Raw genomic sequence first — 24055 nt, 5'->3', positions numbered from 1 at the left:
GAGAGGGGAGTGGAATTGGGGGGACAACAGAAGCGTCCGATCCCACGCGTCGGCTTTGACCCGTGACGTAAGGGTGTTGTCGTGTGTGACGTCATGACGGTGCGGAGTTTGGTTTGTGAGTGTGGCGTGTTTGTAGATGTTTTCGTGTTGTGGTTTGTTGTGCTCTCTGGTGGTATGTTCAGGGTTTTCGTTTGTGTGGTGTAATGGGCTCAGTTTGCTTTTGCTCATTATCCAGAATTGTTCGAGTGTCGGCTGTGTTTGTAGTGGAATTTGTTTCAGTGAGTTAATGATTTTGTGTGAAGGTTAATTTAGTGTTGTTCGCTATACATCATGTGGTAATTTTAGTAAAATTAATCGGTTGTTGTTTTTGTTCAGGAATGGATATGACGGATAAAATTAACAGTGCGCAGATCAAGGGAAGTGTTCGATCCCAATGTGTGGCTGTGTATGTTGATATTGGTATCGGGAGATGTTTCTGAGCTATATAGGCCAAGGGAAGTGTTTGATCCTAATTTAAGGGATCGGGAGCTGCTGTTGAGCTATATAGGTCAAGGGAAGTGTCCGATTCCAGATGATATTGTGTTTAGTGGTATTTGGGGAGTTTTGTGATGTCGGTTTTTTTCATCGTTTTGTGTGGTTTTGTATGGGGGTGGGTGTCTAAATTTGTTTATATTTAGTCTGTGCCCACCCAAAAACACCCCCTTTCCCACGCTTGTCCCGTTAGTGTCATTAGGCTTTTTGTGGAAAGTGTGTGTGTGTTTGTTTTTCGATGTATTTTCGTCCTCATAATGTGTACGTACCGACTTTATATGCGCCATATTGGAATCGTGGTTTATGGTCGTTTCTGCCGTATTTGTAACGTCATGGGTCAAAGCAGACGGGCAGAATCGGACGCTTCTGTATTTCCGAATTGGGTACACTCAACCTTGTGAGGCCTAGCAAGCTACTATTTGAATGAGAGGTAGTGGTTCCTGGAAAGTGACTGGTATCACACTGTGCTGACCTCTTGTCCCTCCATGTTACACTCAAATGATGGCACACAGGGGAATGCAGAAATGACACTGCAGCCACTCAGCATTGCACACCTTCTCTGCCTGATCACTGAGTTTCTTGTTATCATTATAATTATTCAAATGAAGATGTAAATATTGTTGACTTAATAGTCTGCTAGACCTTTTTCCACCTTTGCAATAAGAAATTTATTTCACTAGCTTTAATGAAGTATTTCATTAGAGGTTTGTTTCTTACTCACAGCCTGGTTTGTTTAGCCAGGATCTCTATCCCATGACAGACATATGAGTCTATTGTCAAACTGCACAGTTGCTGAAGCCTATCCAGAAGTTACACTAATGGAAAACTGATGGTGGTCACAGAACCCAGTATGGAATTATTGGTTTCACCAAACCCAAAGTCAGTTATTATTGACAGAGCCTTTTTGGAGGTACATGTAGCTTAACATGTTCTACAGACATAGCAGGCAGTCTATAAGAAGAGGAACCAAGGATTGTGTAAAACTGCTCTTAAATTCCAATACCTGTTTACACAATAATTTTATAAACATAATACCCTTCACCATATACGGAAAATCGAAATTGATAAAATTTTTGTATAGAAAGTACAGACAATTGTCTTTCCAGTGAAGCATCCATGAATGGAATAATATGATAGACAAATAACATCAATACCAAGTATGGTTTGCTATAATAAGTGTGACAGTTCGTGGAGAATAAATGTACCAGAAAAGAATACAATAATACTGGTACCATAAATTCCCTGCTATAAACTGGTTTGTAGGGTGAACAGTCAGGAAAGTTCCATTAACAAGTCAAGGTCAGTTCTGTTATCACCCAAAACTGATCATGAGTCTAAAATTTTTATACCTCGTGGAACTACAAGTCCAACTGTTAGAAAGATGAAGAATGTTGAGAGGGTATGACATTGCCCTGGAGCAAGTTTACTCTACAGAATCACTCATCATGTGTTATGGCAAATTCAATAAACAGTTGTGAAAATTGTTACATAACCAAATTAACACCAGTGTGCATAATGTGAATTGCTGTAATGAGTTACACAAGTATGTACCGAGCTGCTTAAAGGTCTTAAATTACCTTATCTTTAATAGCTAGGCCCAAGGGAATTGACAGTGCTGAGGAAACTGAATAATGTTATAGGAAGGGGTTATTCATACTATATGAATTTCACATCACATCTCTAGCTCATGTTTGTGTGCCTGTAATTTTTGCATACATAATATCGGGTAAAATCCTCAAAATGGACCTCACTGTTCTTGTACAATACATGTACATGTTGTTGTTGTTGTTGTGGCTTGATGCAGCTCTCTGTCCTAGTCTATCCTGTGGAAGCCTTTTCATCACAGCATCCATTTGAACCTACTTACTGTATTCAAGCCTTAGCCTCTATCTATAATTCCCCCCCACCCCACCCCTCCCCCCCACCACAATTCCTCATTTCAGTTAATAACCAACAATTCCTCTTTGCCTCAGAATGTGTATTATTAACTGATCCCTTCTTTTAGTCAAGTTGTGACATATTTACTTTTCTCCCCTTATTTGGTTCAGTATGTCTTCAGCTGCTATTAAGTCTACCTAACTAACCCTCAGCATTCTTCTATACCAACACACTTTAAAATTTCTTTTCTCTTCTTGTCTGAACTGCTCATCGTCCACATTTCACTTCCATACAAGCCTGCGCTCTAGACAAACACCTTCAGAAAAGCCTCCCTAACACTTAATTTGGTATTAGGTGTTAACATTTTCATTTTTTTCCGCAATGCTTTTCTAGCTGCACCCACTCTGCATTTTGGATCCTTCCTACTTCAACCATTATCATTTATTTTGTTGCCCATCTACAACTTTTAGTGTCTCATTTCCTAACCTAATTTCCTCAGCATAAACCAATTTAATTTAACTGCAATCCATTACTCTTGTTTTACTTTTGCTAATATTTATCACATATGTTCAAGTGTTCTTCCAAGCCTTTTGCCATCTCTAACTGAATTACAAGTCACCAGAAAACTTTAAAAGTTTTTTTTTTTTTTTCTTCTCTCTGAAGTTTAATTTCCTTTCAAATTTTTCCTTTGTTTTCTTCACTGCTTGTTCAATGTATAGACCGAACAGCTTCGCAGATAGATTACAACCATGTCTCCCACCTTCTCAGCTACGGCTGTCCTTTCAAGTCTTACGACTCATATTTAACTGCAGTCTGCTTCTGTACAAGCTGTAAATAACATTTCACTCACTACATTTTATTTGTACTACCTTCAAAATTTCACAGTGTAGTCCAGTGAACATTCTTAAAAACTTTATCTAAATCTACAAATGCTATAAATGTAAGTTTGCCTTTTTTCAACCTATCTTCCTCACATATTCCTACATTTTTACAGAACCCACACTGATCTACCTGATGTTTGGTTTTAGTAATTTTTCCATTTTTCTGTAAATAAATATTTTGCATCCATGAATTATTAAACTGGTAGTTGCCGGCCGCGGTGGTCTAGCGGTTCTGGGCGCTCAGTCCGGAGCCGTGCGACTGTTACGGTCGCAGGTTCGAATCCTGCCTCGGGCATGGATGTGTGTGATGTCCTTAGGTTAGTTAGGTTTAAGTAGTTCTAAGTTCTAGGAGACTGATGACCACAGATGTTAAGTCCCATAGTGCTCAGAGCCATTTGAACCAAACTGGTAGTTTGGTACTATCCTGACTTGTCAGCACCCACCTTCTTTGAAATTAGAATTGTTACATTCTTCCTGAACTCTGCGGGTATTTTTCCTGTATCATATGCCTTGCACAGCAGATTCAATGTTTTGTCATTGCTGTCTCTCCCTCAAACCTTCCAGTGTCACCATGTGTCTTCCATGCATACAGCCTTCTTGCATGATTCTTAAACAAAGTGTTTAAATGATTAAATTATGATCCATGCAAAATTATATCAGATGGTGTCCTTTTTCATTGATTTACCCTTGCCCATGTTCTCCTATCATATTTCTTCTCTTCCTTTTTGCATTACCAAATTCCAGTCACTCATCTCAATTAAATTTTCATCTCACTTAATTAACTGAATAATTTCCTTTGTTTCATCATACATTTATTTAATCTCTTTATCATCTGCAGAATTATTTCACATACACAGTAAACTCGTACTACTGTGTGGGTGTTGTCTTCATGTCTATCTTGGCAGAGGGCACAACAAACCACAACACAACGACATCTACAAACACGCCACACTCACAAACCAAACTCCGCGCCGTAATGACGTCACGCACCACAACACCCTTACGTCACGGGTCATGGCCGACGTGTGAGATCGGATGCTTCTGTCGACCTGAGGGTTGGGTGAGAGGGGATTTAATCATTTAGTAGTGAACCATAGTTTAGAGTTTAAGAATTATGAGACAGGGGCTTGTACCAATACAATAGAGGGGATGTGGGTGGCGGTTAAGTCAGTTCTTGGGAGGGGGAAGAGGCGCTCTTCCAACCTTCAGTCTCATTTAGATGAGTACTGTTGGCGGAAGAGTGTCCCAGAGGGCTATTGTGTTGTTCGGGTTTTCTTAAGGGCTGTGGGTAAAATGTATAGGCCAAAAGTGGTGGTCTGGGTAGGTGGGTGGGTGGCTGCGGCTCAGGGTGGGGTGGGTGGTTTATATTGTTGTAGAGTATTTGTTAAGATGGAGGGGGGGAGTGTGTTTGTTTTTTTGTTTTAGTTGTGGAGGATCTATTTTGTTGAGTTGTAGTGTGTGATTGAGATTTTTTTATGTTCCATTTGGTTTTTGTTTGTGAGTTTCTTAATTTGGGGTCAGGGGGGAGGTTGGGGGGGTTGACGTGTGGGTGGGTTGGGTTTTTCTTTTGGTTTAGTATTTTTTCATTGGTTTGTGTGTGTGTGTGTGTGTGTGTGTGTGTGTGTGTGTGAGATTGTGGTGGCCAAGCTAGCGTATGTGTTGTGTGTTGGGGTCTAGGGAAGTGTTTCATTGAAATTTGTGGCTGTGAAGGTTGGTATTGGGAGATGTTTTTGAGTCACATAGGTAAAGGGAAGTGGTCGATCCTAACTTATGGGATTGGGAGCTGCTGTTGAGCTATATAGTTGGAGGGAAGTGTTCAATCTCAATGTTTGGTGGAGCATGTTGGTTTTTGTAATGGGAGATGGGATCGGGAGTTGCTGTTGAGTTATATCGGTCTAGGGAAGTGTCCGATTCCAGATAATTTTTTTTTTTTTGTGGTATTTGGTGAGTTTTGTGATGTCGATTTTTTTTCGTCATTTTGCGTGGTTTTGTATGGGGGTGGGTGCCTAAATTTGTTTATATTTAGTTTGTCCCCACCCAAAAACCCCCAATTTCCCGTTAGAGTCATTAGGCTTTTTGTGAAACATGTGTGTGTTTGTTTTTCGATGTATTTTCGCCTTTATAATATGTATGTAATGACTTTATAGGCACCATATTGGAATTGTCGTTTATGGTCGTTTCCGCCATATTTGTGACGTCATGGGTCAAAGCAGACGGGTGGGATCGGACGCTTCCGTATTTCCCAGCACCCTATAAGAAGAAAAAGCATTAGAAACTATTGTGGACCCCGGCTCTATATATTCCTCAATTAACCCCACTAATTCGGCCTTGGACCTCCCTTCCACAACCCTAAAAACACATTTGGAACCCCGACCCCCCGGAACAACAGCCCCCCCCCACACCCAAAGACCAGCCACAGACTTCCCCCTCCCATACTTCCTTTTCCCAAACTGTGATTTGTCCACCTCCACAACAACTCCATGCCCCCCCCCCCCCAACTTACCCCTGTACTTAATAAATTCTGAACACACTTCACGGCAAAAGGAATACCAATCCAGAATGCTTCTCTCACTCACACAAGTCTCATGCGCACAAAAACTCTATGGGGATCTATAACAAAAATAATAAGTAACAAGTACAATCTCGCGCATGCCCAACCTAGACTTCTCGAACCAGGTACCGTGCCGTATGGAACACCATATGTCGTCTTTGCGACAGTGCCACATAACCGTCCCTGGCCCGAGAGGTCAGAACTTTAACCAACTTTTTTGCTTCACGGCACACACCGCACTTCACCACCTATGCAATTAGGCCAAAAAGCTGTAGGAACTTAATCAGCTCTAAAGCAGTGTCCCCCATCATAGCCTTCAAACAAGAACCATTTATCTTGTCCTTCATATCCATTCCCGAACAAAAAACCACAGCCGATTAAAGTCAATAACAATACCATCCGACGTACAGTGATCATCACTACATTAACCTTCACACAAAACCACAAAACCGTTAACTCACTGATACGAATTCTGCTTCAAAAATACGCAAACAGCACCTGACACTGAGAAACAGCAAACTGCACCTAATACAACAAACAAACAAAAACCCTGAACATACCACCAGAGGGCACAACGACCCACAACACGACGACATCTACAAACATGCCAGACTCACATACCAAACTCCGCGCCGTAATGACATCACTCACAACAACACCCTTATGTCACAGGTCAAAGCCGACGGGTGAGATCGGATGCTTCTGTCTACCCCACGTTACCTTGCTGCTCACAGTAGCTTACCTGCATTCTCTTTTCTTATTCATTATTAGCCTGCTTCTACATCACCCCTATTTTATTTTGTATTGATAACTCCGTACTCACCTCACCAAAGTCCTGTTCTTCCTGCCACCACATTTCATTAATTTCCAGTAGCTCAAACTCCAACCAATTCATTTCCCTTTTTAAATTCTCACCTTACCTACCCTATTAAGGGATTGGTCTTTTTTCAGATTATGATATCCTCCCAAGTACTTCCCTCTCATAGATCCAAACTGGGGCTATTTTATCTCCAGAACATTGTACCCATGACAATGCCGTCTTCATTAAGCTGTACAGTAAAGCTGTGTGTCATTGGGAAAAGTAACAGCTATGGTTTCCACCTGTTTGCAGCCAACTGCAGAACCACAATAGCAAAGCCATTTTGGCTAATGTTACAAGACCAGATCAGTCACGCATCCAGACTGCTGCCCCTAGATGTGTTAAAAGTACTGCTGCCCCTCTTCAGGAACTATAGGCTGGTTTGACCTCTCCACAGATACCCTTTTGTTGTAAATGCACCAATGATATGGTAATCTGTATTGCTGATGCACACTGACCACCCTATCTCAGCAAAGCTCACAGTTCACAGGGAACATGTACACAATCAGAATACTCACAGAGAATGTCTCCATAATCTAAAATAGGTTTTATGAATATATTCTGCAGTTTTAATTTTTGTAACGAAAACTGTATTTAAAGTGCCAAAGTGCAATAAGCATTGGACAAATGTAGGCATCAGGTTAGGCCACAGATTAATCTGTTACCACTACTTGACTTACCAATCAGTTTCAACGGCTTCTCCCACTCACTATTATGTAACCTAATCTAGACCTCAGCCTAAGCCACCATCAGCCTGTCACTCTAACCAAACATTGTAACAAAGTGACATACACCAGCTTATTTAACTTAAATACAATCAACACTTCAGTACGAAACGAAGTCTTGCATAGCCTGAATCCAGTGTTGTGGTTGCTTTCTGTCATTTTATCCCTTTACTTTTATCATCTTTCTTTTCAGAAAACTGCATGTTTAAGGCTATGTCCACACATTATACAGGTCACTATTAAGGAGGGGGCAGGTTTTAACCCCCTTAAGACCATTATGATATAGGTTTCCCTAAATTACAGCCCCCAAATGGTAGGGTGGTTTCTACCATTAGGCCGCGGACGACAAACTGTACTATCACCGAGGGAGATGGCGCAGTGGTTAACAAACTGGCCTCGCATTCGGGAGGACGACGGCGCATTCGGGAGGACGACGGTTCAATCCGACGTCTGGCCATCCTGATTTAGGTTTTCAGTGATTTCCCTAAATCGCTTCTGGCAAATGCCGGGATGGCCGACTTCCTTCCCTAATCCACTGGGACCGATGACCTCGATGTTTGGCCCCTTCCTCTAAATCAACCAACCAACCTGTACTATCCCTGTCAAACTAAACCTTTAAGTAATTAAGGGCCTATGTATATGAATTGTGTCATTTTTCATTTTAAACCTACAATACTTTGTAAAAAGGTATCCATGGGTGCATAAAACATCTACATTATTAATCTCTATTCTACTGGCGAACTTTGACAACTGAGGGGACGGTAACAGCAATTCCCTTCTGCGACATTACAACTAATGTTACAAACGCTTTCAGACTGGCAAATTTTAAACACGAGCACTTACTTCCTCTTTCTGCAGTTCATTGTAAGCAGAGCGTATCTGTTCCTCGGTATAGTGTCCCGATTCCTTCGTGGCCAACTGTAGAGACATCGTCTAAATTCAAGTGCTACAAACAGCAATAAGTACTTGCCAAACTAATAATGCACGTTCATTCATATTTCACACAAAAAAATACACACTTCTCAACCATCAACAACTAATCTTCAACAACGCAACACTAGCAGCGCTTCGGCTGCTGACTGCCAGCACGAGCACTTAAACCACTTATAAACAAACCAAAGATTTTACCCCAAACATACGAGATATCATTTTTTATTCCCCTTTGGGCATGAACTTTGTGAACTAGCCAAAGCTTTAGTTATAGAACGAGATGTAATTTTTATTTTACTTTGCGCATGTACTTAAGAAACATCAAGTCACACCTGATGGAATAGAACGTCAAAACACACCATGCATTTCAAAAGGCTGCATTTTTACACGGGATGAAGCACTAACGTCAAGATTTCTCAGGAAGTTAGTTTTGACGTTGTAAGGGTACGATGGTGTAGTCTGCTAATATCAGAAGTTAAACCTATTCTCACTAAGACGCGAATACACTGAAGTTTTTGATGAAAACATGTTTCCAGCGTTGTTCGGCAACCTTGTTTCTTGTGTCTGGTCTACGCTGCTGCTATGTCTATAGTGCGTTTAAAGTTACTTGACAGCACAATCATATATTACGTCTGTATTTGACAGTTCACCTCTGTTACTTGTCGCTTCAGAATTTCCACATCGACAGCTGGTTACCGCTCGGTTGTAAATGTCCGTTATTGGTGACAGACAGGGCGGTACACTTCACAAGTACTGTTAATGTACAACGCAGAGCAACGTAGGAAGCGGCCGCCGCGAAGTATGGCTGAAATGCAACATGCTCTGTCGATCGCTGATTTTAAGTGACCAGTGAGTAAACTGTGGCAGATGACGCAGAGCTAAAATCACGATCGCTTTATTCATGGCGATTGAAGGTAACCTCTACAAATAAGCCCAAGGCAGAAAAATTTCAGTTTCAGTGCTAAAAGCAAACTATAATTTCCCGCTGTCAGTTGTTGCCTGAAACTATCCTCACACTGGCATCAAGAGCTGCTTCGTTACCAACCGATGAGCAGTCCTGATTGGCATTTGGTTGCAGATTATAAGTGACAAATGCAGATTCCAAATGAAATAAGAATGATAGGGAAAAAAAGAGCAAATAAAAAGATCAATATGATGATGAAAGAGCTGCCGCAAAGTGTTAGCAGTAAAAAATTGCATTTAAATAAATCAATTGAATAAAAATAACAATGCAAGTATTGACGAGCTTCGAACTTATCAGCTTCTACACATCAGGTTCATACACCAATCACTAGACAACTCCATTATGCTAAGTTAGGGTGCTATATTTATGACTCTGATGTCACAGCCGCAGTGGTGAATTGCAGCGTTAATAATTTCAGCATCACACAATGCCACATGTAGCTTATCTAATGCAAGCTGTCCTCTGTGATTATAATACACTATCTGATTGAAAGTATCCGGGCACCTGGCTGAAAATGACTTATTAAGTTCGTGGCGCTCTCCATCGGTAGTGCTGGATTTCAATATGGTGTTCGCCCACCCTTAGCCTTGATGACAGCTCCCACTCTTTCATGCATACGTTCAATCAGGTGCTGGTAAGTTTCTTGTGGAATGGCAGCTGCACCGAGGAGAGGTATCGATGTTAGTCGGTGTTCCAAAACATATCAAAGGTGTTCTATAGGATTCAGGCCAGTACTCTGTGCAGGCTGGTACATTACGGGGATGTTATTGTCGTGTAACACTACGCCACAGGGGCTGATTACAACTAGGTTGGAATTTCACTGTAGCAGACAGGTTCGAGAAGGTGACTCGTTTCGAGATATGAGAGTGTCAGAAATGTGATTGAGTAGTGGTTGTAATCATTAAAGGACTTGTCGATAGGATCCAATGCACGTATGTGATTGAATGGAAAGACCTGATTCCAAATCATGGACATCATTTCTAGCAGATAGAGTAACACTGGAGATCTGAAAAGCTAGTGTACATTTTCTTACGACCTCAATCTAGGGATGTAGATGAATTAAATGTGTTGTCCTCTAGACGACCGAATAGCGAACTAATACTTAATATGTGTTGGACAGCTTTCGAATCAAGTGGAAATTTGGGAAGAGTGGATATGGGGGTGCGTTTGCGCTGGACTGTTATTCCCCACATGTAAATTGTTCGTTTGACTGCTTCTACACATTTCGCGCCTTCATTTAATTGAGAGAAGATCGATTGTGGTATGTGCATCTAGCATGTGGAAGATACGTTTGCCATTTCTCTAGACCTTAGTTCACCTTGTAAATTATAGGGATGATTTGGAATCTGTTACATCACTGATATTGTTGTGATAGAGTGGAAATACCAGTTTCCTCTATTTGTTTCGAGTTCTCACATAAAGCTCCACACAGATGGGATAAACGCTAAGGTTTTGGGTTTGTAGAGAAATAATTTCCAGTCTGTATCTTCGGAATTATGTTGCTCGAGCGATGAATTGGCTACTACTGTGTGCTTGATATCTAGAAGTACCACGAAAATGGTATAATGTTATGGCAAGCCATGCGAAAGACATGTGTTCGTGTAATCCCAGAGTCTGGAGATGGGTATAGAAAAGCAAGCAAGCAAGCAGGTCCGGAACAGAATCAGTGATGCGTTTGTACCAAGGGGATGCGAGCCAGAATTTGTAGAACAAAGGTGCTGAGGGTGCTCCGGCCACCTGTCGGGCACTGGTGCTCTCCCAACCTGCCAGTAAATATCTAGTGCTGCAAGTATACATACTGTGCGATCTGTCTTTGCGGTATACATACAAATGATGTAAAAGGGCTGACTTTGTATGTCACAGGATAGGATTTGTATGTTTGCTACATTGACATGGTACACAGTGATATATTGATGGGTCAGAGATCAGTTTCACGTTCTAATATTCAAGCTCCCATAGTAGGTGGGAGAGTAGTGTAACTGAGTTAGATTCTTTCTGTATTTGATGATATGTATGGTAGTTTGTAAGATTTAATTGCCGGTGCAATATGGCGATCTGTGTAAAATAAATCTGGTCTGCAGAAAGAAAAAAAAAGAAACAGGTGGAGTGTGCTTCTACACCTGCGGTATCAGTAATTCAGAGGGTAAATTCGATAAGAGCCAATCATAATGCCGATTCATTCACATCCTTTGTGCTGGAATACAGGAGTCTCTACATAGCAGTGAGAACGTTAGTGTGTGTTGAAAGCAGGATGGGTAAGACCTGATGGACAGGGTGACACGTTAGGACCGCGAGGAAGACTGCTTTCGACGTTATTCTGCGCTATTTTCGTAAACAGGTTCTGTTGGGGTAAGAATTTCCATGCATACAAGCCGAGACATCAAGAAAGTGAGTGTTAACTATTTCTGGGGCACTATACAATTTCCGGTAGGTTGACTCGGTTCTTATTTTTTACATAGTCATGTGACATCAGTATCAGATTGAGAACCCTGTTTGATGCACTTGCGATGGCTTGTAGCCATGCACGAGTACTTCATGGCGTTGCACCAGTCATGCTGGCCAGTTAAGCACAGTTAGACATGTCTCTCATGTCATGCTAGGAACAATGCGCCCTGTGCTATTCGGTCACGTCAGTAGCCCCTGGTATCACATCAGCAATGGTGAAACACACATGATGCCTAGAGGTGTCTCGCATATGGGACCGGCGTGAGCAGGCATTGAAGTTCTGTGACGTTAGTATAACACTTGGAGAATTCTAATTGTATACTCGAAAATAGAAAGAACTTTCAACTGGTCGCTGTAGGCAGCAACAGTGTGAGTGCAAATGGTCGCACTGACTTGCGTTTTAGGTGGTGCCTCAAGGTGGTGTTGGCGCGTTCTGCACATACGACTTCGCTCCTGCCCAGTCATGTCAGCAATGGTGCCTAGGTGAACTCGTATTTCGATAGTAATTTCTCAGGTACGAAGTATGAAAGTTATGTCACCACCTCATGCTTGCGGGACCTGAACGGGCACCTGTGCATGGTTTGACAGCTAATGGTCACATTACTTCACGGGGCTGCAGGTAGCCTCCTGTACGGTCTACTGGACAGGGGGTGGCGGACGGTGCTTCTGCATGTTGATTGTGTGTCTGTTGCATTATTTTGCGGGCAGGTCTGTAGTCTATGCAATGTGCTATTTGGACAGTTTAAGAGCTGATTTCGTGTCTGCTCATCTGTCTACTGTATTATTTAGGAGGAGATTCCATGTCTGTACTGAAATTATTTTGGTAACTTAGGAATTGTTTGCGTGTGTGTAGAGCGTTATTTAGGAGTAGTTTACAGGTCTGTGGGCTGTGTGGCGAGAGCCCAAGCATGTCAGAATGTGTGTTCTGTATCAGTGTGATAAACATACTCCATCCCTAAATAAATTATTCCAGAATTAATAAAGTACACTCTATCGTTACTCTCTCCAGCAGTCCAACACTGGCTAAGTCATTTTCAGACCATTTTCTCCCTCCAGACCACCATCTTGCATTACATCACAGGAGGGATGACAGCACACTCTGGTGGCAGTACTGTATACGAGGTCAGTTGGACACTAGATCTCGTGGTGGAGATACTGCCTGCAAATTAAAGACTTATGTCCGGCACAGGCAGAGTCCTTTTCTTGCCATTTCCCCCAACCCAGACCATCATCTAGTATTATGTCACGGAACGGATGACAACAGTCATCTTGGATAACGGTTCTTGCATCATCTACTGATGTCATGGGGGTCACCTTGGATTACATCTCGGATATGAGCGCCCTCTGGCTGTGGTACTGTGTAATAGGTCAGTTGGAATCCAGACCCCATGGCGACCCCACTGGATGGTGGTAATGTCTCTATTTGTTTCAATAAAATAGTGCATACAAAATAATTATGACTTATGTCAAGCACAGATCGAGTCCTCTCCCCACCAATCCCTAGAAAGAGGTGGCGATCTGATGACTTAGGTTTGTGGAGGTGACCTTTCTTTCCCGCCATTTTCTTAGGTTGTCGGAGATACACTAATTGACCTATCTTCCCGCCAAAATTCAAACTTGGCGCCAATTCCTAGGATTAGGTGGCAGTTGGATGATTTAGGTTAGTTGGGGTAGCCCAACTGCCCTTTCTTTCCCACCATTTTCTTAGGTTAGTAGAGAAAGCTCAAGTGACCTTTCTTTACCACCAAAATTCAAACTTGGCTCCTGTTCCTAGGAGGAGGTGTCGGTCAGATGACTTAGGTTAGTGGGGGTATCCCAATTGAAGTATTTTCCCACCATTTTCTTAAGTTAGTAGAGGTAACCATGGTGTGATGCATCATCCTTTTGGAATTTGAACTTTCCACCATTTTTCTGGGGGGGGGAGGGGGTTAGGTTAGTGGAGGTAGCCCAATTGACATATCTTCCCTCCAAAATTCAAACTTCCCACTAAAATCCACCATCTTGGATGACATCACAGCTGCCATCTTGGATGACGTCATCGCCGCCATCTTGGATAACGATACTTTGGCGTAGGACCCGCCTTGCCCCAATACTCGTATGCTGCCAGCACACCAGACTAGGTGTTGCACACAGCATACCCACAATGTAGGTACCATGTTACATTGGGAATGCTGTGCCTTCTTGTCACTCGCCCTGGAACTACCCAAAAGTGAAGCACTGTTCAGAATAGGCTCCACAGCTCTCACCGACACTTCAGGGCGCCAATCACATCCTTGGCCAACCATTCCTGCTGCCCATCAAGCTGGTAGACTGTACATCTGTGACAGGATCAGCATGCCCTGATTTCTTGTAGACATGGATGCTAACTCTAGTGTCATTTCCTAGTCGAGCGCTCCTGCTGCATTCTTGTCATCTGTCTGCTATACCCCTCTGGGCAGCCAACAACTCCACAATTTGTATCTATGGGTCAGCCAAACTTCCATTGCAGTTCTTATCCACCTTACACTGCACCTGGACATTCTGTGCCACGGATTTCTACTGCCCCATTATCAGCATGGATTTCTTACACAAATTCAGGTTCTCGCTGGGCCTCAAAGCAGCAGCCCTCCTACACCATGCTACCGGCAACCCGATACCAGGGGTCTTCGCTACATCCGACTGCCTCCCATGACACACTGTGGCAGCCTGTCTGCTGCTACAACCAAATGTACCCATGTCACTACAGAGCTCACAGCCACCCTGGCCTGCTCAACAACTCAGTGCCACAAGACCACCAACCTTTGTGCAGAGAACACACACCTACATCAGTTGAACGCCATTGAGTCAGTTGACCTGACACGTCCATTCAAGGCAACAGAGGATGCAGTGCACCTTGGGGACACGACCACACCAATACCGCCATGGCACAGATGCCATAGACACCCTCATAGTGACGCCTACTCCCACAGGTCAGTGACATTCCAGCCTCTAGTGCTGCAAGTGTCCCTACACCTGCCCGCACTGTTGTTGCTCAGGGAAGTCCATTGGTGGTAGGCGCAATTACTAACAGTACTTGTCACTGACTGAACATCATGGATGCCCCCCCCCTCCCCCCAGTATGCCACAACGCTCGGCACCTTAGTTCCTAAGAAGGGTGTATCATTTCGTTCTTGTGGTGATTACCGACAACTGAATGCCCAGACAATCTTAGATAACTATCCCATATCGCACATACAGGATTTCGTCCAACAGCTCCACAATGCATGGGTTTTCAGTTTGATAGATTCTCGAAAGGTGTACCACCAGATCCCAGTACATAAGGACGACGTCCCTAATACTGCAGTAATCACCCCTCTTGGACTCTGTGACTACTGCTGCATGTCATATGACCTAAAAACCGTCACACAGACCTGGCAATGTTTTACCAATTCCATGCTATTATCGCTACCGTACTGTTATGCATACCTAGACGATATTCTTACTTCGTCAGCTACTTCTGAAGACTACGAAGATCATCTGTCTCGAGGCATTAATATACTCGCTGAGAATGGGGTTGCGATCAATGAAGACAAATTGCAGTTGCCAGCTTCTAGTGTCACCTTCCTAGACTATACTGTCTCTGCGGGAGGAATATGCCCCATGTCAGAATGAGTCGCTTTTAGCTGTGACCTTCCTCTGCCCGAGATTTACCGTGATCCATGTCGTTTCCTAGGCATGATAAACTTTTTCGACGACACATCCCAAATGCTGCGTCCCTGAGAGCACCATTGACTGATGCACTTATGGGAAAGAACACTTCTGGACTTCACAAGGTCCTATGGTATGACGACATGCAACTTGCATTCGACCCATTAAAAACTGTACTTAGGAACGCTGTCACTCTCACACACCTGGTCCCCAACACTCCGATATCGATCATGGCGAATGTGAGTGACACAGCAATGGTCCACGCGACCACTTTGTTTCTTCACACGGAAGTTGTCTGCCTCCCAACGAAAATAGTTCACTTTCGACTGAGACCTTTTTGCCATTTACGAAGCAGTTCGACATTTCCCTGAAGACATCAAGGTTGGGTCAGTGACAATATTTAAGGACCACAAGCCATTGGCTGATGCAATGCATAATCCTACAGCCGGCCTCCCTCCCCGATGCTTCTTACATATGGACCTAATATGTCAAATCACACTGATGTCCGTTACATTAGGGGCGCACACAGCATCGTCGCCTACTACATGCCATGAGTTGGTACAATCTCGTTCACTTGAGATTTCGACGATCTAGCTGCTCAGCAACAAACAGATGATGACATACAGCAGTTACTACACAGTGAGTCTACCTCCCTCTCATTGAGCCTCGTGGAATTCTGGGGTCTTCCCTACAAGTCTTCTGTGACGTATCCATAGGCATGGCCCACCCTCTAGTTCTGGCTGTCTCACGCCTAAAGATATTTGTGGTTATTCATGACCTCGAGCATCTAGTATTTGGGCCACCACGGGCCTAACAACAGAGCGTTTTGTATGGACAGGGTTAGGGCAGACTGCAAAATCTGGAACCGTGCTTGCATAACCTGCCAATGCTCCAAGGTTCGTCACCATGCATACTCACCATTGAGCTCATTTAATATTCATAAAGGCTGGTTATGTCACGTATATCTCAACCTGGTCGGCCTGCTGCCCCCTTCAGAGGGTTTTCCATACAACCTGTCTGTCATCAATCATATCAGTCGGTGGGTCAAAGCCATCCTGATTACAGATATAACAGCTGACCCTGTCGTAAGTGCCTTTAGTGCCTCCTGGATAGCACGGTTCTGCTGCCCGTTTTTGGTCATGCCAGCCCAGGGAAAACAATATGAGGCTGTTCTTTTCTCCGAGCTGTGTGACTTGTGCGGTGCAAACAAATTACGTACAGCAGCCTATCACTCTCAGAGCGACGGGTTGGTCGAGCATTGGCACTGCACTTTAAACGATGCAGTGATGTGCCACAACATACCTTGGTCAGAAGCTCTGTACAGCCTACAAAGACGATGTAAAAGCCTCCCTAGCTGACTTATGGTATGGGGAACCTCTCGTCCTTTCTGCGCAATTCGTTGAGGATTCCAACTCTCCTGCACAGACCGGACTTCACCGCTCAGGGAAGCCCCCCACCGCCAAAGGCACACATTGGCCCTCACTTCTTCGTGCACAAAGACCTACATGTTTGTGACTATGTGACGTTGCGTGACAACTTCGTGTGACCTGCACTGCGCCCAACCTACTTGGTCCCACATAAAGTATTCTGGTGCTCGCCACAGACCTTTGACATCTGCTCCACAGTAAAAGACAAAGAGTGTCCACCTCGCATCTCAAACCTGCTTGGCAGCTTGACGAAGATGCAATTTTGCAGGACGACTCCCCCTCCCTCATAATCCCCACTTCCGGGCAACTTCTCACTCCCAGTGCTTCTGATGAGCTGAGCCTGTGACGCTAGTGCTTCATGTCTTCCACCCAGCTCGGAGATTGTATGTGATGTTGGGTATGAAGGATTCTCCTCACCTCCCCCCCCCCCCCCCCCCCCGCCCCAGTGATTCCACTGACCTGCCGACGTGGTCCGGGGATACCTGCAATGCTGTCTCCCACATCGACTTGTCTTCCTCACCTGTCGAGAACCTTACTCTGCAACTATGCGACAGCACACTGTTCATCCTGCACACTCCTCCAAGCACACTGGACGATTCTATCGCCCATATCACCCTGCTTCGCGTGTTTGCGATCCCCAGAGGTACAAATAAGAAAGCCATCACCCCCTCAGTCGACAATGACGGCCAACTCTCTATTTCTGTGCCACTCACAGCATGCCAAGACCCCACAGTGGCAATGCAACATTGTCATTAATGGCACTACACCCACAAGCCCTGCAGGTACATCTTTAGACACGACCACAGACTGAGCGCCATGCCAACCTACATCACCACCTCTTCCTGTGCTCCTCACTAGTGGTGTGGGGGGGGGGGGGGGGGAGGGGGCGGCTCTGTGGCGGTAATCGACTACCAGAATCGAGTGTCAACACAATGTGCTCTTTGCACTAACAAAACCTCTGACTTTTTCAAACGTGTGCTGCCACTGCATATTGTTCTTGGTCTTGTTCTGGCACTTGGCATATGATGATGTATGGTGTACAGTGTTCTTAATAAATGCAGAGTTTCTATATAAACTGGTGTTCAGGTTTTTAATATGATGATTGTATGACGTGTTCTCCTTAAAATTTTGTTTCCTTTCTGTTTTCATCTGCATCAAATTCCATCATTCTGTTCTTTATAAAAATGTTAGAATCATATTTGTACAAGAGATCCACGCCCAAAATTATGTTCAGTGCCAAGATCTTGATCACAAAGCAACTCACATTAACACAGTGATCATTAACCTTGAATTTCAATGATACTTCTTTGTTGATGGGCTTACTACATGTCCCAGATGCTGTCTTAATTTTGACTCCTGTAACTGTTAATTATACTAACCCTAAACATTTAACTTGCTGCCAGAAAGATTCAGAAATTGCAGACAAAATTTATCCAGAGTAATAATGCTACAACTCTAATTCGTCCCACACTGACCTCAATTATTGGCTCTTATCACTATTGCTTCAGGTCTGTTCAGTTCTGATTAATAGATAATGTTCTATTTCACTTCTGCTTTCTTCCTATAAAATACAAATACCTTTACATATTTATCCAAAATCCCCTTCAAGGAGATCCTTAATGGCAACTCAACACTTTCTTCTCCACTTAATTTGCCAATTTCCTGGCAATTTTAATTTTAGTACACCCTATTCTTCAGGAAACAAAGTTTTGTGTAATTTTGCTTATCATACCCAAGCACTCAAATCATAATTAGTCCCCCCCCCTCCCCCCCCCCCACTTTCCTAAAAAAACTAAAACTGACATTCAGACTTTCATGCTCGCGATTTAAGAAAACATTGATTACAGTTTTATCTTCAGGACAACACACAACAACCGTCTCCATATCGTTACACATTTCCATATCCACACTTAACTCATTACCTCTACAACAGTCATTATCATCTACAACCATAGGCACATCAACATTATCAACATATAATTTACCAGCTTCTGCCACATTATCACAGACACCACTCATTTTACCCTTTACTTAACACTGAATGATCTCCTTCTCACTTTCTGCGTAATTCACCACACTATTCACTAGAGACGTTACTTCTTCTTCTTCTTCATGACACGCATTATTACTCTGGTTCCATATCAACTTTTATTTCCCTTTTTTGTCCAAACTACAAAATCTGTCTCTGATATATCAATGAATTTTGTTGCACACAAACCTATATTATCCTTATCTGCCTCTGATTCCTCTGCTCTTTTAAACATCTCACCAGTGCTAAAATCATACTATTCATTACTGGTATTAGCCATTTTCCATTTTGATCTGTTCTACGTTGTATTTTTATCTCCATAACTGTTGAATCCTCCTCAGATTTTTTCATTACCTAGGACAGCATCCACATGACATATCCCAATTTCTTTATTTTCCTTGCTAATTTTAGTTCTCATCCCATTATGTCTTTATCTGGCCCTATTCACATTATAATTATCAGTCCCTCTGCAGACCTCCAGTGAGGCATCAACTAGTTTTTTGACTGCCTATCTTGTCCATTTGCATGTGGCAATTCCTCTACCCTCATACTTTCCGTATCACACCTCTGATCAAAATTGTCCCTTCTCCCTCCAAAATTTATATTGTCCCTTTGTGGCCTGCCTCTCCACTCTCTCTCCCGATCATTCTGACCAGTTCTATCCCCTCTCCATCAGTTATTGTGATTATTACTGTACTCATACTGCTCATTCTCCCACGGTTCCATACGTATTGGTCTATGACACTGTGCCCTGTCCATTTTCTCCACAAAATTCGGAAATTTCTCCACTGAGTCTGTTGCACTGTGAATCAAATTTCATTGCAAATGCTCTGATAATTTTCTCCTTAGAGTTGAAATATCTATTAATACATCCAGTGGCCTGTCCAAATGATTTAATTTATTCATTTCTCTAATACAAAAGTATTTCATACTCACATTCCCACTTTTGTTATGAGGTCCATTCAAAAAATGATTCTGCAGTCTCCGTTTTTTTGCCTGACTCCAGTATTTATTCAAGAACGAATTCTCAAATGTTTTAAAATCACAAAATTTATCTGCATTTTGGTTAGCCTTTGTTTGAGCATCCCGTTCCAACTGTCTCTTAACAAGTCTGATTTTTGCCACATCATTCATCCCTGTCATGAAGCTGTCATTGCATGCAGCCAAAAACACAATTGCATGGTATTTACTTTCCCCAATAAAAAGTTTTGTCTCATATCCACATCCCATAGGATACCCCAACAACAAATTTCCGTTATCTGCCTCTACACTCTTAATTTTTTCCGGCAACACATTCATTTTCCCATTTAGTTCCCCTTTATTACCACTGATCCACTAACAACAATCAGAAATTCCTACTTTGATTGATTTAATTTCTGCCTCTGTCTGTCTTTCAAGTAATGTGCATTTTTCTTCCTGTGCAAGATTATTTTGTACTGCCTCCATTTTTTCTGATAACGTTTTTCCCACCTCCTTCACTCTGACAGGGGTTGAACCCATCTAAACTGTCTAACATTACTAACATTTATTTCTGTAAATTTGTTTTCCATCTGAGCAATTTTATTGTACACAGCAGTGATTTTATTTCCCAGTTTCTCACTATTCTTACCAATTTCAATTTTTATTTCTTCATATTTATGATCAAAACCAGATTTTATTTCTCCAAGTAGTCTCTCACTTAATGTCTTTAAGAATGAATTAATTCACTTCCTGGAACACATCCTATTCCTTTTCTCTGTGTATTACGATTTTTTTCATCATTTCCAACATCTGACACTCACTGGTCACTTTTTCAATTTCGTTGGCCATGGCTGGAGATTCGAAACACAAATACCGAAAATGTGACTACTGATGTACTTATCTTTCGATTTCTCATGCGAGTCTAGGTCTGCAATTATGGGCTATACAACAGCAACGTATCGAATGTGAGCTGCATCAAGGAGACACTGTGTGGACTCCTGGCAGCATATGGATGAGTCGGTTGGAAGCATGGGCAATGACGTGGACCCTCAGCAGCGCGTGGACATAGCGTGGACCTTAAGTAGAACTTGGACATGGTGTGGAAGTTTCCAACCGATTTCTCGTACACAAACAGCAGTTGACCGGCGTTGCATGGTTAAACGTTGTTGTGATGCCTCGTGTAAGGAGGAGAAATGCGCACTATCACGTTTCCGACTTTGATTAAGGTCGGATTGTAGCCTATCGCGATTGCGGTTTATCGTATCGCGACATTGCTGCTCGCGTTGGTCGAGAGCCAATGACTGTTAGCAGAATATGGAATCGGTGGGTTCAGACGGGTAATACGGAACGCCGTGCTGGATGCCAACGCCCTCGTATTACTAGCAGTCGAGATGACAGGCATCTTATCCGAATGGCTGTAACGGATCGTGCAGCCACGTCTCGATCCCTGAGTCAACAGATGGGGACGTTTGCAAGACAACAACCATCTGCACGAACAGTTCGACGACGGTTTGCAGCAGCATGGACTATCAGCTCGGAGACCACGGTTGCGGTTACCCTTGACGCTGCATCACAGACAGGAGCGCCTGCGATGGTGTACTCATCGACGAACCTGGGTGCTCGAATGGCAAAACGTCATTTTTTCGGATGAATCCAGGTTCTGTTTACAGCATCATGATGGTCGCATCCGTGTTTGGCGACATCGCGGTGAACGCACATTGGAAGCGTGTATTCGCCATCGTCATACTGGCGTATCACCCAGCGTGATGGTATGGGGTGCCATTGGTTACACGTCTCGGTCACCTCTTGTTCGCACTGACGGCACTTTGAATAGTGGACGTTACATTTCAGATGTGTTACGACCCGTGGTTCTACCCTTCATTCGATCCCTGCGAAACCCTACATTTCAGCAGGATAATGCACGACCGCATGTTGTAGGTCATGTACGGGCCTTTCTGGCCTAGCCAGCACATTCTCCAGATCTCTCACCAATTGAAAACGTTTGGTCAATGGTGGCCGAGCAACTGGCTCGTCAGAATACGCCAGTCACTACTCTTGATGAACTGTGGTATCGTGTTGGAGCTACATGGGCAGCTGTACCTGTGCACGCCATCCAAGCTCTGTTTGACTCAATGCCCAGGCGTGTCAAGGCCGTTATTACGGCCAGAGGTGGTTGTTCTAGGTACTGATTTCTCAGGATCTATGCACTCAAATTTCGTGAAAATGTAATCACATGTCAGTTCTGGTATAATCTATTTCTCCAATGAATACCCGTTTATCATCTGCATTTCTTCTTGGTGTAGCAATTTTAATGGCCAGTAGTGTTGTTGTGAATGCATATTAGCAATGTTCTTCTGTCAATGGAACTAAGGTGTCATCAACGCATCGTTTGTAATAAACGACTTTGTCGGTTGGTGGTTAATGAGTATGTCGATCGAGATTCCAGTCTATGGCTGACGCTACGGTCACGAGAAGGCGTTGCTATACAAACACGAGTGGAGCGCACGGAGACCGTCGCACTCGCGCCGTGGAAGCGTTGGAGTACCCGTACCGCGAAATGGCTGAGATGCATTTGATTTATGGCATAACCAAATGCAATGGGTGAGAAACAGTGCGATTGTCTCGTTGGAAATATTTCGATAGAAAGGTGCCTTGCAACACATTATTCGCCACCCTGCATCGACGATTGTGTGAAACCGGCTCATTCTATGTGCACAAGGCGGATGGTGGTTGCCAGCACGGAAAAATGCGGCGGAAGAAAGCGTTCTCGAAAGGGTGCAGTGCACGTCGTCTACAAGTACACGAGGCGTATCCCGCGACAATGATATCCCCCAATCTGGTGCATTATACACGAGGAAGGACTGTATCTGTTTCATATCCGACACGTCCAGGCATTGCAAACAGGGGACTGATAAGCGCATGGGAATTGCGCAGTGGTTTCTGCAGAAATCCTCTGCAGACCAAAGCTGCACAAAGTGTGTCCTCCTCACCGACAAGGCTGCGTTCTCACTCGATGGTGTGATGAACGTTCACAATCTGGATACGTATGCGGATGTGAACCCACGTGGTACACGTACGCATGCCTCACGACGCAAATTTACCATTAAAGTGTGGGCTGACATCATCGGAGACTGTTTAATTGAGCCGTACATTCTTCCGGACCGACTTGATGGTCGCACGTCTCTCGTATACCTTCAAGAGGTTCTGCTGGGCATGCCGAATGTAGTTCCCACGCTTATTCGTCGCCGTATTCGATTTCAGCACGATGGAGCCCCGCGCATTTCAGCAGACAACTGAGGGCACGTCTGCATGCAACGTTTCCCGGCGCCCGCATCTCGTGGTCGTGCGGTAGCGTTCTCGCTTCCCACGCCCGGGTTCCCGGGTTCGATTCCCGGCGGGGTCAGGGATTTTCTCTGCCTCGTGATGGCTGGGTGTTGTGTGCTGTCCTTAGGTTAGTTAGGTTTAAGTAGTTCTAAGTTCTAGGGGACTCATGACCAAAGATGTTAAGTCCCATAGTGCTCAGAGCCATTTGAACCATTCGTTTCCCGGCCACTGGATTGGTCGCGGTCGGCCAGTCGCATGGCCACCACGATCGCTCGATCCGTCACCAATCGAATTTTTCCTGCGGGAGTATCTGAAGGGCTTTGTGTATGAAACATGTGTTTCATTGCCCGAAGACCTAAAGGGCAGTATTGTTTAGTGAGCAGCGTGTCTTCGAAATACACCATGTGTCTTTGAGAGGGTGCACGGATCAATGCAGCATAAATGTCAGGCATGTCTTGATGCATCTGGACAAAATCCTTAAACATCTTCCGTAGTGGGCGCCAGTACGTAGCAGGTGACTAAATAACTGCAATGCTATTTAGTAGTCCCGGATGGCCTTTGAGACCCCCGGTTCCTATGTGGTAATTGATCCTTGTTGTATACACAATGTACCATGTAGGTTTTTAAAACTTTTTTTGAATCACCGTATATATCCATCTCCTGCCGCCCGCTGCCCGCCGGTCGGTGTGGCCAAGCGGTTCTAGGCACTTCAGTCTGGAAACGCGCGACCGCTACCGTCGCAGGTTCGAATCCTGCCTCGGGCATGGATGTGTGTGATGTCCTTAGGTTAGTTAGGTTTAAGTCGTTCTAAATTCTAGGGTACTGATGACCTCAGTTATTAAGTCCCATAGTGCTCAGACCCATTTGAACCATTTTTGAACCCGC

The 24055-nt window shown here is 43.8% G+C and overlaps 1 protein-coding gene across 4 annotated transcripts in view; it reads right to left on the bottom strand.

Annotated features, from left to right (window-relative positions):
• LOC126236766 (conserved oligomeric Golgi complex subunit 4) overlaps positions 1-9139 on the bottom strand; it is a 128836-nt gene extending 119697 nt beyond the window's left edge. For 3 of the 4 annotated variants that reach the window (XM_049946334.1, XM_049946333.1, XM_049946335.1), the window contains exon 1: positions 8269-8539. In XM_049946334.1, coding sequence (XP_049802291.1) covers positions 8269-8355 — 87 coding nt within the window. In that variant the 5' untranslated portion in view covers positions 8356-8539. Of the gene's footprint in view, positions 1-8268; positions 8540-9005 lie in introns of those variants that run through there. The other variant, XM_049946336.1, reaches the window with a different exon arrangement.
• Positions 9140-24055: the final 14916 nt, after the last annotated feature.

Source organism: Schistocerca nitens, chromosome 2, assembly GCF_023898315.1.
Source record: "Schistocerca nitens isolate TAMUIC-IGC-003100 chromosome 2, iqSchNite1.1, whole genome shotgun sequence".
NCBI lineage: Eukaryota > Metazoa > Arthropoda > Insecta > Orthoptera > Acrididae > Schistocerca > Schistocerca nitens.
The sequence above is the reverse complement of the archived record's forward strand: the minus strand, read 5'-3'. Positions and strand labels throughout refer to the sequence as shown.